The sequence below is a fragment of the Barbus barbus genome, assembly GCF_936440315.1.
Source record: "Barbus barbus genome assembly, chromosome: 3".
Classification (NCBI taxonomy): domain Eukaryota; kingdom Metazoa; phylum Chordata; class Actinopteri; order Cypriniformes; family Cyprinidae; genus Barbus; species Barbus barbus.
Genome location: NC_136731.1, coordinates 39,503,425 through 39,519,204, shown reverse-complemented (window position 1 = coordinate 39,519,204; position 15,780 = coordinate 39,503,425). Strand labels below are relative to the sequence as shown.

The following is a 15,780-nucleotide window of genomic DNA, read 5'->3' as shown; positions in this document are numbered from 1 at the left end:
CCACACACTGTTATATAGTCATTCCTCGGTGTTGATTCAAGCGCAGGTGAGAGATGGCCGAACCTCGCAAAGCTCTGACGGGAATGTTGACGTCACTTCTGACAAGTTTACTCTGCCAAAATAAGGCTGAGAGCCTCTTGAACTCTGAGGCACAAAATTATATCATTTTACACATCTTACAGCATTAAAAAAACAGTAAGACTTTATTTTACAGTTTCCTTGTTACACATTAAACGTACTTACTACAGTAATAACAGTAAATTATCTATAATTACATACAAAAACCCTACAGTAAGTACATGCTGTCGTTTCAAACCTGTATGAGTGCATTTCTTATGTTGAACATTAAAAAAATATATTTTGATGAATGTTGGTAATTAAACAGTTGATGGTCCCTATTGAATTCCATAGTATTTTTCCCCACTATGGAAGTCAAAGGCTACCAGTAACTGTTTAGTTACACACACACATTCTTCAAAATATCTTCATTTGTGTTCAGCTGTTAATGAGGTTAATGAGGATGAGTTAATGATGACAAAAATTTAAATTCTTGGTGAACCATTGCTTTAAACCCCTTTTAAACAAAGACACTGGAAAATAAAGTGCAACCAAAAAATAGTTGAAAGTCAAGTCCTTAAGTTGAAAGTCATTTGCAGCTGACACAACACATTTGCTTCTACCAGGTTAAACACTTACAGGAGCATTCGAAACCACATGGTTGACCGTATTAACTTAACAAACTTAAAAGATTAACTAGCCTAAGAGAATGCAATGAGAAAATGTGCAAAAGAGTGACGTTGATCGCGGTACCGCGTAAAGGAAAAGCAGCCACCTTTCAGGTTTACACCATGACCCTCGTGGTTTTACCCAAACAGAGTTTGACCCAGACAAAACAAAGTCAAAACGTAGCCACAGCACGACTGTTGTTCTATCAAACAAACATCAACAACCTTTGACTTCAAAGAATCTTCAACTGCAAGCAACGCAAGTACGTTTCTACCTCCCAACCCTCTTTCTCTTTTTCAAAACAAGGCACGTTTCTTCACGCACGCTTGCGTTTGTGTATCTGCTCCTCTTCAACTCACCGGTACTGGGCATGCTGGTGCTTCCGGACTGAGAAAGCAGCTCCACGGGTCGCTCTCTGCTAGACGTGCTGTCTGAGGAGAAGCAGGATTCTGTCTCATAGATCGTCTGCAACATCGCGCACAGTCCCGGTACGGTTGGCTTCAAAAGCATGCCAGTCTCAAAATATCGCCACTCAATTAATGCAAAAACAAATTAACATGAAAAAGGAGATGTCAACCCACTCTCTATAAAAAAAAAGCAAGAAGGGAAAAAAGCAGCGCATCCTTTATCGAAAGATACATGCATGCAAAAAAATCGACAACCCCTTTGCCTATTAATTCCATGGTCCTAAAACAAAAAAATTTAAATAAACAAATGCAATCAGAACAGGTATCCGTGAAAAGAAACGCTGCAGACAAATCCTTAAATCGTCAAACGATCAGCTTTACGGCTGCACAAAAGAGTCTATTCATAAACCACATCACCTTCTTGTCTAATTGTCGATGTCAGAAACAAACTGCTAATTCACACCGACAAGTCCAAGTGTGGCTTGCATCCAAGACCCCGGTCTGAGCGTGCCTGGATCCTGAAGTCACGCATGTGGTATCGGCGGACTCCGAAAGAGCGACTTCCCCATGACGAAAAGCGACGGGACGAGATGAAAGCGACAGAACAGGAGAGACGATCACTGGGAGACTTTTGCCTGTTCCTTCCTTCCCCTCGCCTCTCCGTACAAGTCGTTCTCCTGATGAATGGGCTTAAAGTGAACCGTCTGACTGCTCCGTTTAGTGCGACTGTGTTGCTTTTATGTAATTGTTCAAAGCCGAATCTCTGCACCCTCACCCGCGGTGTGCAGCGAACGAGAGAGGAGAGGTATAGAGACGTGGAGTTTACAAACAGACTGGAGCTGCTTCAGCCTGCTGGAAATAGCTGCCGAGCGACAGGGGAGGGGCGGGACTGTGCTATAAATAGAGTCGGGAGTTGAGAGCTCCCTTGGAGAAAGAGAGAGAGAAAGAGACGGAAGATGGAAGAGAGGTGTCTCTTCCATCCATACATGGTGTCTCCCCTGCCATACTTACCTGGCAGGGGAGACACCATGATCAAGAAGGCGGTTCACCCAGACGAGGCTTGGCCATTGCACGGTTGTGATGACCCCCTGCGAATTCCCCAAATGTGGGAATCTTGACTGCATAATTTATGGTAGTGGGGGACTGCGTTCGTGCTCTCCCCTGATTTTTTAATTTTTAATTTTTTTTGGGGGGGGGTAAGTCGTGGCCTAATGGTTAGAGAGTTGGACTCGTAATCCAAAGGTTGCGGGTTCGAGTCTCGGGCCGGCAGGGATTGTAGGTGGGGGGAGTGAATGTCCAGTGCTCTCTCCACCCTCAATACCACGACTTGATCAAGGCACCGAACCCCCAACTGCTCCCCGGGCGCCGCAGCATAAATGGCTGCCCACTGCTCCGGGTGTGTGTTCACGGTGTGTGTGTGTTCACTGCTGTGTGTGTGCACGTTGGATGGGTTAAATGCAGAGCATGAATTCAGAGTATAGGTCACCATACTTGGCAGTATGTCACTTCACAGGGGATGTTCGATTGTTTATCACGTAAATAAAGGAGCCAAAAACAATAATAGGAGCCAAAAAAGGAGCCAATCAGACACAAGACCGTGACAAGACTGGAGGAGTGAGACCAAACTGAGTTTAACTCGATAATACGAGCCAACACGAGGGCAAATAAGATACAAAGCAACACGAGCGCTGCTAAATTTGTGCCAATGCACGCTATAATGAATGGAACTAATTCATGCATCTGAAACACAAGCGTTTAAATCTTTCGTTTAAATACAGAGGACTGGTTGCTTCTTACACAAGGAATCTGCGTCAGCACTATTGACACAGAGAACACAAGGGTCACCGTTTCACAAGCGCATGTGGGTCAAAAGACTGGGACGACCAATGGAGCATTACCAAACCTGTGACATGCCAAGCGCTGTAAGGACACTCTATTTATCATTCAAATCAACAGCAGCTGCAACAAATAAACAATAATATAAGTATCGATTAAAATATGGGAATAATTTTTAAACAAATTGTGTTCAAACTTTATTAAAAAATAAAAAATTTTACTGAAATATTTCACAAAAGTGTTAGAATTATATAATATATTTAATTTATTGGCTTATTTAAAAATAAAAAAATTTAATCATAAGAAATAAATATGTTTATACTGTATGTATTAGCAAATATAACAAGCATATATAAAATTGTATAAATTGCACTTTATAAATTTAAAATAAATATTTAAACACAATGTAATACTTACAAATGTAATGCATTACAATTATCTAATGTAGTGTGCAAAAATGAACAAGTTTTATTTCTCTTATTCAAGATTTATTTCTTTTAATTTTTATACTTAATAAATAAATAAATAAACTCCCTTGAATTAATAAAAACTCAAATAAAAATGTAAACTAATTATTATTATTATGCAGATGTGTGCAAAATGAACAGGGAAATTTAATATTTATTTGTAATATTTTTTTTATTTAAAAAATACAAACAACATTTAACAAAATAAATTTTGTATATCATTACCGTATTATCTAATGAAAATGTACAGAAATGCACAAATGCATTAAATTATAAAAATGTTTTTATATATATTAAATGTATCATGGGACTCCTGTGCTGTTAAAGAAGCAAAGCAATTTTCTAATTGATAATGAAGACCTACACCATTTCAATATTTAAAAAGACCACAATAATGTGAATTTAAATCAGTAATGCACTAAATGTTTCTGATGTAAGGTGTGTGATTGCACCATTGATTTCATGCCCTTTGGGTTGACATATGACAAGGTTATCGGGCATCGATGTTCTGCATCATTTGAGGGACCCAATGCCTAATGCATGCTCATCGCATTTATTATCCAAAGACGGACTGACCTGTTGCAAAGCTCCAGGAAAGACGCATCAAGACTAAATAAGAGAAAGAATTAAATCTGAGACCGCACAGTTTCACAGTTTTCTTACAATGATGGCTAAACATTTGTTTCATGCAAGGAAAGTTGAACCCAGACCAATATTAAAGGCTAAGATTTATCCAGAACGCCTAAATTAGACCTCTGACGTGTTTTTCTTGGAGCAGTCTGTCACCATGACCACTAGTGTGTTGGAGAGTTAAAATGGATTTGGCTCAAGAGCAGGCAACGATCAAAGAGAAGCTTTGTCAAGCACTTGTTTGAAAAAAAAAAGAAAAAAACAACATGGAACAGATGTGCATGTACCCAGCGTCTCCTATCATTGCCTGGCCATAGGGCGTGATCTAAGAGGGCAAATACAGGTTGTGTGTGTGTGTATTTATGCAGGCAAATTCTAAGCACACTCAACTTTCAATGTTTTGTCACCCATGGCAGGGCTAACACATAATTTGAACCAAGGCTGAAAATAGAGGCAAATTTTGCAAGGCAGCATGATAAAAAAAAAAATAAACAAAAATAATAAAATAAATGAATCAAATTTAAAATAAATATTAAAACATGTATTTGATAAAACAAATGTAATATACTATTATTCTAATGGAGTGTGCAAAAATGCATTTAAATTTCCATGTATTTTTTAGATTTTTAAATAATGAATCAAATTTAATAAAATATTTAAACGTTTAACACAAATGTAACATTATTATTTATCATTAGACTAACTAATGAAAATGCTTTTAAAATGCATTAAATTTAGATGTTCAAATTAAAAAATTTACCTAAACTATTGCATCCAAGTCAAATTAAACATAAATATTTAACCATTTAATACAAAAAAATTATGTATTAAATAATTCTCTCTCTCTCTTTCTCTCTCTCTATATATATATATATTTAAATGTGTGTGTGTGTGTGTAGTATGCAGCGCATGCTCGCATCTTGAAGACCGCTTAGACTTTGCACTTGTTGCTCTTTACGCTTAAATGCTATCAGTCCCACAGCTGCATGGACGTCAAAGATGTTCACACTCTTTTCAACTTCAGTCTCGTCTGTTGGCTTTAGTCTCCAGCCACCCCCGTTATTTATAGGTGGATGTACCTTTTGGGCTTTCTGACGTTAGTTGGGCTTATATTTAGCTGTGAGAAGGTGGGGGAGCACACCACTTGTTTTTTAAACCCTTTTTTTTACGAGTGATGAACTCATATTGGTAATGTCAAGGACTTTGGCAGCAGACTTTGTTTGACAGCTAGTCTCTCGCCTTTAGCCAGACCTGACCCAATTATGGCCAACCCAAAGCAAACCATAACCTTTTGCCACCGGGTGCTGAAGGAATCTTGGACGCTGGAGAAGAATGGTAAATAAATGTGGCCGTTCCTCACGGTGGCTGCGGACAGATGGGCTAAATGTGCGCTGAAGCTTCAGGAGCATGTGAATTCTCTCTCTCTCTCACCCTGAATAACATGGACCATATTAGCTTACACTTACAAGCCCACAAAAATGGTCTCGGTTTGGATAGGATTAATTAAAACAAAGCCAAGAAAAAAACAGCGGTTTCTCACACAGATAACCAACTCTCTTACTAGGAAAATGTATTTTAAGTATGCTGAGTAAAAGCATCACTATTGCTGTTGTTAGCGGTTTGTTCTAAATCCCCAAACCCTAAATCTTCAACTTTTACATTTATTCATTTAGCTTTGCAAATGACAAAACCCATAACGCACTGTATATTACCTCAAACTATGCAGATTGTAGTCAAGAGGTGTGCAACATATATTCAAAGTGATCTGGCTAAAAACATTCACTTTGAAAAAATGAGTGAAAAATACCAAAAAGACAGAGCAGAGCCATGTGTGAACTGTTTCTAGCCATTCAATAGGACTATATAATATTAATAAAATTATTTTGATAAAAAATTTAATTATTCTGTTATCATTTAAATGATACAAATCAATACAGAAATACATACAATATTACATTGCACCGTACAATAAAATAATAATAATTATTATTACTAAATATTTGCATGCTTGAGCTTCTGAACGCTATAAACATAGTTCGCTGATCAGTGTTTATATTTGAATAAATGTATAAATCGTATGAAGTGATTGTGTCTCTTCAGAAGACTTGGATTAAGGCACTCAATTCATATAGATTCATTTCTTTATGAACATTTTGAAGCATCAGGGTTTTGGGTCTTTCAATGGAGGAACAGAAATCTTTCAGTTTTTACTAAAAATATCTATCTTGTGCTCTGAAGATGAACACATTTCTTATGGATTTGGAATGACATTAGGTGTGGAAATGATGACAATTTGTTTTTGGGGTGAACTGTTTTTTTGTTTTTGTTTTTTCTTTGATCTACACAGTTAGAGTGGGTTATATTTCCAGGTTGGAAAATACTTCAGTCTGTATAAAATAGGGATCAAAATACCACATAAACTTGGCTTTGGGCTAGTGACCACCCACAACACCCTAACATCATTTTTTGTGCATTTCACCTTTGAAAGGTGGCATGCCACTGCATCGGATTCTGGCCCGGGCGCTCAACAAACTCGGGATCGTTTCACTGCAAGTCGATCCAACACAGCACAGACAAACCCGGAGCCTGTCGATATCGCCTGAATAACAACCGCCTGATCGATGAGCAATTTGTTACCTGTCTTGATTATGAGCAAAGAGAATTTCTCAGGTCTGCTAAATCCATTCTGAAAGTGCTGTCAAGTCCAAAAACAAACCCAATAAAAGAAATTAAACTGAACCTGAGACATTAGCTCCAGTTTGCAAAATTGTTTCTTAAATGTCCTCGTTTGAGCGACTGCCAGACATTCCTGTGAGAGAAAGGCAAAGAGAATTAGCTTTCAGTTCTGCTCTGCAATGGGGTCTAAAGGACACACACAAACTCACACACAAACACAGGCGCAAGCCTTCAAACAAAATCCTTCTAAGCACATACATGAGCAAATGCGGTCAAATGTATCATTAAACTGCCCATGAAAGCCTGATATGGTGCCTGTATACATTTACACCGAGAAAAACAACCTTTTTTAGAATCGTCATTTGATGATTCATATCAAGGCATAGACTGATGCACTTACACCGAAAGTGAGGATTCACACACACATACACACACACGGCACAGGGGACGCATACAGATTCTTTCTCCTCAAATAGAAAGCTGCGATGACTCATTCTCTGCACAGCCCCAACTGCAATGCTCCTCCCTGCCAGCAAGCACACACACGCTCTCATACACATACACACTGGTGTGTATTTATTCCACCGATTCAAATATTAACACATACAGTTAATGACAAGATCCTCCGTGTTGGAGGAAGGCCTCCTGTGGTATTCCAGAGAAATCAATGTTTCGAACAGGGTGACTCATTTAAAGCGCGGTTTACTGACCCGTGTCCCGCTCACTTTTCGGTCTAATTATAATGCGAGTTCAGTTGCAAATGGAAACAGAGGTTAAAAAAATATATGGATGCAGAATAGCGCATGCATATACATGACTAAAAGATTTAAAGTGTGCATGTCTATTTATGCTTTCTGTAGAGATCTTTCTTTGACCAATACTTTTCACAGTTGCACACACTTTTTAACAGGTTTATCTGTTCTTTAATATCAGGTCTATTGATAAACTGTGCAATTTTTACTTTACTGTGTCAAAAAGCAGAAACGAAAACAATTAAAGATGCACTATGTAATATTGATGGGCAATGCAGTCCAAATTCCAAATATTAGAGAGAGTTGTTTCTTCCACCCCCTCATCCTCGCACTCGATACACACACGGGTTGCCAGATTGAGGACATGCAACAGAAACAAGCACAACTGACAATGGAAGATGACAAGCCTTATACACTGTGAGCTGATGAGTTGATTTATCCATATTTTAATAAGCCTCTGGTCACAGAGCTTTTTAGATGGATGTAGAGGCTTTTTAGTTTGAGTAGAGTCTGCAAACTCTGACACAGTTCGTTTGCTGGCTTCCATGGCTGTGATACGCTGTGTTTTCCACCAAATAACAACCCGAAGTGTCAAAATACTACTGGGTAAATTGGTAGTGGGAGAAATTACACAGACAAAACAAAAACAGCCATTTTGGCAAACACACACACAAAACGTATGTGAGATTAGCATGTTTCCTAAATATCTGCAAGCACATTATGGAATTTATGACTTAGTATGGTCAAAAAATTGCAAACAGCACCTTTAAACTCAAACTCAAAAAAGTTCATATTGCACACTTAAACATTAAAAAACAATCTGACACTGTAAGAATCAATTGACTAAAATAAACAACATTGGTTTTTAGCCATACATTTGGACTCATTTGCGAATGCACAAATTTAGGATGTTTAATTACAAATTAATTACAAATTTTACACAGAACTACAGCAAGGGTTTCCACATGATGCACATTTTTACAGACATGACAGCAATGTACGCATGTTAATGTAATAAGAAAACTCTCATTATTAGGTCTACACAACTATCAAAATAATATAAAAACTGCTATTTGGGCAAGTGCGATCATTAAAGGAACACTCCACTCATTTTACAATTTAATTTTGAATCGGATTAGACCATTAGCATCTCGCTCAAAAATGACCAAAGAGTTTCAATAATTTTCCTATTTAAAGATGGACTCTTCTGTAGTTACATCGTGTACTAAGAGTGACGGAAAATGAAAAGTGATTTTCTAGGCATATATGGCTAGGAACTATACTCTCATTCCGGCGTAATAATCAAGGAACTTTGCTGCCGTACCGTGGGTGCAGCAGGCGCAATGATATTACGCAGCACCTGAAAGTAGTCCCCAGCTATGTCATATCTAGCTGGGGACTACTTTCAGGCGCTGCATAATATCATTGTTCCTGCTGCACCCACGGTACGGCAGCAAAGTTCCTTGATTATTACGCCGGAATGAGAGTATAGTATAGAAGTATAGCAAAACCCTTTGGTCATTTTTGATGACCAAGTGCTAATGGTCTAATCCGATTCAATGATCTATGCTAAGCTAAGCTAAAAGTTCTACCGCCAGACCCAGAGATCGGCTGAATGGATTCAAAAACGGTAAAAGTCAACTGTACAACTCTAGGGGAGTTGCAAAATGAGCCTATTTCCAAAAAAAGTGAAGTATTCCTTTAAACCAAAATCTGAGATTTTATTAATAAATGTATTACATGTAATGAAATCAATATAATAATATTTATTATTAGAAAATAATGTATTATTTTAAAAAATATATACAATTATCATATAATTACTATAATAAAAATATTAATTTGTGCAATCAAAAACTGTGATTTAATTCAATAATAATAATAATACATTAATAACTGTGACACCTAGAGCAGAAAAAAAATAATCGCAATCACAATATGATTTTTTTGGCCAAAATCGTGCCGCCCTACTCATTAAAACTAAAATGAGGAAGTTGACATCAAGAGCGGCATTAACTACACAGAGCTGTAGATCACTGACAAGCTACGCAATATCACATTCATTATCGAAGGCAATTCATCTGCGATAATGAACTCGATATTACGTAGTTTGTCAGTGATCTACGGCTCGGTGTAGATAATGCCACTCCATTTGAAAACAGGTGATAGAGATTTACCGCTAATCAAGGAACCGGCTTTACTGACGAGATGCGCATGACAATCGCATATGATATATATCGCCCAGCCCTGAGCTAACCCAAACTTAAGAAAATATTTATTAAAACTTCAAGGGGGATAAAAACAAAGAAATGTTCTCTTGTTACTCTACAGTATCTCTGAATGTTCTTGCACATCCTTTTGTGTTGCAGTGATAACTTCATGCAAGATCACAAGCTACTGATTTACTTCAGCAAGACATGGACACACAGTAAAGTTCAAAAAGAATGTGAAAGGAAACATCTTAAAAACACATAAACCCCCAAAAAAATGACCACAATAGAGCGAGAGTGCACAACGGTTGGCACGTGTGTCCCTGAACTTGCCTGGTGCAAAGCATGGAGCCCATTACAGTGAAGGGCTTCTGCAGATGAAATTACCTTTTATTGGAGGAACAGAAGTGTACGACATGTCCCCAAGAGAACAAAAGGCCTCGCTGCATGGTTGAATGGACTGACACTCGTTTTTCCTTGATGGGCCTGTATATGCTGGATCACATGGAGCTCCGGGCTCACTGGACATCATCACAGACAAGCTCAGCAAGGTCCTTTGATACTGCACAACATCAAAATCATCCTGAGATAATTAACATGATGATATCTGATTATTTCAGCTTGGAGCACTTGGCTAAACTATGACAGACAGCTCTATAACACAGCAATATGCCAAAAGAGGTGGAACATTACAGAGATTTGATAGCAATTTAAGGGGTGTAGTTAGGCACTACGTGACGTTTTTATAAAATACCAGCAAAAATAAAATGGTTTAAGTAGGGACGCACTGATTTTGGTAAATATAATTATTTTCATGCTAGTAAAATTACTATGCCATTTTGTAAAAAAAAAAAAAAAGTTACAATTAAACACTAATATCTAAAATAAATAGTTTGAAGTTAGACATTACAATATTATAATGTACAAAGGATAGACATTCCTTTAGACGTTTGCTAAAAGTAAATTTAATAGTGGTAAGTTTGTATTAAACTAATATTAGCCAATAACTAATATGGTAATGATATGTTGTGCATCCCTAGACACAACACAGTCAGCAATGTACAAAAAAAACCTAAAATGTATAAACAAAAAGTTTTCACAACTATTTTTATTAAAACTAAAAATAAATCAAATCCACGCTTTCTGTTCGAACGCCAAAATCCAAACTCTTAATTTTGCCTCATTATACCACCACTGTTCATAGTGGTTTTCAAATCCAATAGAATTACTAAAAGACAAGATGTAAACCTCCTGAATGTTATGATTTTGGCTATATTTAATTGAAGGAGGCGTGTGCATGTATCTTTACAAAAGCAGTGCGGAGAGCTGCTTCAGACACGTGCGCGACGTGCCTCATATAAACACAAGCATAGACTAGAGTAGCTGAGATCAACTCCCGTGGCCGTATCAGAGCCACACTGCGCCACAGATGTGTGCAGTGTAAGTTATCTAAGCATGAAATTATCAAAGCCCCTTATACTTGAGATCGGCCACGTATTAAGTGTTTCTTGGAAGTTATAGTACATTGAAGACTGATCGTATGACATTTTACGTACACCATGTGACCTGTAATTGCGAAAAAAAAAGTTTCAATTGCAGTTTTGCGAATAACTTTTTCACATTGCCTGAAAAACCACCTCATGCGAGCGTAAAAACTTTTTTGCGATATATGGGCGTTTTTGCGAAATTGACACGTTTCCATTAGGCGTATTTTCAATTTGCAATTTCAATTTGCGCAGTTTGAAGGGCAATGGAAACGCGCCTACTGACAATCAATGTTACCCACAGAATTCAATTAAATTCAAGTTTATTAGGTATAGCGCTTTTCACGATACGAATTGTTGCAAAGCAGCTCTACATAAAAAAAGGAAAAGGGAAGTGGTGTGTGGCCAAGTATGGTGACCCATACTCGGAATTTGTGCTCTGCATTTAACCCATCCAAGTGTACACACACAGTAGTGAACATACACCCGGAGAAGTGGGCAGCCATTGCTGCAGCACCCGGGGAGCAGTTGGGGGTTCGGTGCCTTGCTCAAGGCTCTCACCTCAGTCGTGGTATTGAGGGTGGAGAGAGTGTTGGTTATTCACTCCCCCACCTACAATCCCTGCCAGACCCGAGACTCGAACCCACAACCTTCAGGTTACAAGTCCAACTCTCTATCCAATAGGCCATGACTGCCCCCCAATAAAACATAAAAAATTCTACAATATACTACTAGTAGCTTATCAGAGGTGACTATGTCAATTTGATGTACATATGGCAGAAATATACGGTAAAAATCAGTTAATGATGTAATCAAACAGACGATGAACACTATTAAACAGCAATGATTATATGTTGCAAGAATCACAACACTCCATCTGCTGTTATTAAGAGCACCTTCCTGAGCTGGTTTCACTGGAGTCGTACGCTCAATAAAATGTCAATCACACACACACACACACAGAAAGAATACGTAAAAGAACCAATGAGTTTGCATCACGACGAGCAAACGGGCCAATCTGTGAAGAGCCCTCGGGCAGTGTTGATGTGGAGTGGGGCGCAGCGTAGAAGGTTGCCACGGCATCCACTGACATTCAAAGACGTCATGAGGGGGACAGAGGGTTAATAGAGGTTGTTACCGGTTCTAATTATAAACGGCAGAGAGTCAGAGAGAGGCAAGCGAGGAGCGCTGGGGAGGAGAGAGCGGGGGCGGGCACAGGGCCGAAAGTATGAATTAAAGGAGCATTAAGAGGGGGCTGATGGGAAAAGAAAGGGGCGAGGATGAGAAGAAATCTGCAAAGTACGCCAACAGATGCAAGAAAGATGGACAAAATCCACAGGTTTTGTTTGCCTGCGTCAAGAAATCCTGGCTAAGCTTCACCTGGGACGAGACGATTATATGCAATTATGCACACAATCATAACAACGGTTTACTCGCCCGCTGACAGACCAAAAATCTTCTTCCAAACGTGATCTGTAATTGCTACAGCTGTGAGTCACGCTGCACTACTACTACTACTACAACAAACAAACGCCTTTAAATAAAAGCACGCTCATCAAATCATTTGTTTTCCGAACACAACGCTAATACATTCAAATGATGCCATGTCACCAATTACAGATTTGGTGAGGACTTGTTCAAAAGTGCAAAACCATTCATTCCAGGTAAATTGGCATAAAATGAAAACAGAAATGGACATTTTAGCCACTGTATAAGGCGATGTGGCTTGTTTAATTCATGAAATTAATTACTTGTGGTTTAATATGCACAATCAAAACAATACAGCTACTGGGAGAAAATAGTATCCATAGTCAATCATCTAAATTTGTTTTCATTACAGTTTATGGGCTTTGCTTTTTTTTACCAAATCCAACCAATCAATAAATAATAACAATAATAATAATCCACTTGAAGTGAGGGTTTTATGCCAAAATGCAAAAATATGTGGCTGGAAAGCCACCTAATATTAGAAAAATAAAGGCTAAAATATATACCGAGCTATCCAAATCAAACAATCAATAAAAATAAAATTAAATATCCTCGCAGGTCAGGTAAGGAAAAAGCACAAAAGTTGCTGAACCAAATTGTGCAGATATACTATACTTTATACTAATCTGTCCAAGTCAAACCAGGGGAAACAACAACACTTTATGTGCAGAGCGCTACCAAACTCAAACGTTCACATACTGCAGCTCTTGTTTGTAGGCCCAGATGGGATCTGAAGACTTTTGAGCTGATTCTGGAGTTACAGCTGTAGAATTTTGCAGAATGAAATTAAGACTGGAACACACCACACAAACTAAACAAATGTAAAACACTGAAACTGAACACATTTAAAACACTAGGCATCATACGCTTGCTGACTTTGTAAATGGTTACAGAGAAAACGACAAACGAGGATCACACACACTACCAGACTTTCAAACACCACAATCTCACAAACAAAGATGCGCCGCATTTCTAGAAGACACGTGAAAAACAATGTTTTTTTTCAACTGCCTCCAAATATCAAACGTGTTTGATATCCTCAAACTGGACTGAAACTAAAAAAAAAAAAAAAGTCTGCACCCTTCATTCTGTGAAATCAGTCAACTCCTACTGCCCAAAATCTGCAAACTGGTTTGGTCTTTCAGCAACTAGCGCTGCCTCCTGCACACTGCAAATCTGACCAAAAGTCATGTGTGTATTCCACCCTTTAGCATCTGGAAGTATTATCAAATGCAACAAAATCCATTATCAAACACCAGTGTTGCAAAGTGCGACATGAACGAGGAAAATCTCTTACCGGGTGTGTTTGGTGAATTCATGGATGACGCCACGTGTTTTCTCTGCCTCTGAAATTCTCCAAGTGGCAGGAAAAGATGCTTTATGGAAAAACCTCAGTGTGCAACCTCAGGTTCGTCTGGTTTCAGAGGCAAAGACGCCGAGCTCTAAAGGGGGTCCTCGGCGTCAGCCATGACCATAGACCTCACGAGGAGGACTGTGATGCCCAGCTGAACACCCTCACTGCAACAGACACAAACACACTGACGTTAACGTAGCTGAGAAGTTTTGCCAGGCAAGACACATGCTCAAACTTCCAGTAGAATGAGGCTGTGATTGGTCTGTAAAGCAAAAACCATTTAAATAATAATATAAACTAAAGCAAAACAGCTCAGTTGTTTTTCAAAGAGAGTATAAAGTCCTCTAGCTGGCTATTAACGGGGCTTGTAAGAGTCATTAATGCCTGTGTCAGAATGTTGCGCTCGTAACAGGGTTGTATGTTTGCCGCTTCCAAAACAGATCCAGAGGATGTTAATGGATGACTCACCCTGCCTCTAAGTCAGTGGAGACGCACTACAATACCCACGCTGCCTAGCAGCGACTGGATACGCAGCAGGGTAGCACATTACCCCGCTGCCTTATCATTCTACCATGAGCCCTGCCCCAAGCAAAGAAGAGAGAGGCTCTGGACCGTCTAGTTTTAGCGATTATTAAAAACACTGGCCCATACTTCCTGAGCCTTAGGTCTGTTAAGTAGTCAAGTAGATAATGTTATGCGCCGAAAAGCATTCGGGTGTGGGGATTTTAACATTCTCAAACATATTTTTATGTAACTGCTTTAGTGCTTTTAATATTTTTAATGAAGCTGCATTACATTATGGGTAAATCTGGCAGCTCTGCACTGAGGAGACCATGGCAAGCTTTGAGTTGCCTTGCCTTGGATGCACTGAGACAGTAGCCTCACCTGCTGGTTAAATCATGCAAATGCATTCTGGCTGTCCTCCTGCAGTGTAAGTTGTCTAAAGACCCAGTATAACCACAGCACTTCCTTTGGTATGGAATAGTTAATGCAATCAATCACGTTTTAATCATTCTTTAATTATTAAGTGGTCAACAGTATTCTAGGTGAGTATGAAGTTCCTACTAAAATGAATCATTATCTTTATGAACACAATGTGTTATCAGCTGAGAGCCAATAAACTGTAATGAGTAACTGATAAATGTCAGAAATAGTCTTGCTGTTTTGCTTTGACGCACTTATTACGTCATTTGAATTTTATGGTAGCTGGATTTCTTGTTTTGACTGTTAATCTCAAACCGCAAATGCCCAATTTATAAGTCTCAAGAATGTGGCTCAATATAATGAAGGCCCACAGGACTGTTCCTAAGTTGTGCATTCACAACCTGCATTCATTTTTGAGTCAAATCTTGAAAGGCAACTTCATTCTATAAAGAAATAGACACAATGCAAATAAAAAGTGTTAAAATATCAAAGCTGCTTCTTTCATAATTAAATAACATTTAAATGATGAATTATTTATAAAGTATAGAACCACAAAAAATAAAAAGAACAGTTGTCATTTTGAATAGAGACATATACATTGGCCAATACTGAATTCATCCCAAATAAATACTAAGATTTTTTAACAAATAAATTTGGAAATTAATATTGTAAATTGGATTAAAATAAACAGCAAAAATAGCTTCAATCCAAGTAATTTATTATTTTGTTAATCAATATCTGGGTCTAATATTATGACTTTAGTATGACTTTCTACTAAATACCACCAATGTAAAATGCAAACAGTAAATTGTATAATAAATATTCA

The 15,780-nt window shown here is 38.2% G+C and overlaps 1 protein-coding gene across 3 annotated transcripts in view; it reads right to left on the bottom strand.

The window, feature by feature from the left end:
- hdac5 (histone deacetylase 5) overlaps positions 1-15,780 on the bottom strand; it is a 78,989-nt gene that overhangs the window by 52,104 nt on the left and 11,105 nt on the right. For 2 of the 3 annotated variants that reach the window (XM_079379798.1, XM_079379799.1), the window contains exon 2: positions 13,974-14,194. The exons of the other annotated variant lie outside the window; for it this stretch is intronic. In XM_079379798.1, the coding sequence (XP_079235924.1) occupies positions 13,974-13,995 (22 nt within the window). In that variant the 5' untranslated portion in view covers positions 13,996-14,194. The remainder of the gene's footprint in view (positions 1-13,973; positions 14,195-15,780) is intronic. 3 annotated transcript variants of the gene reach the window in all.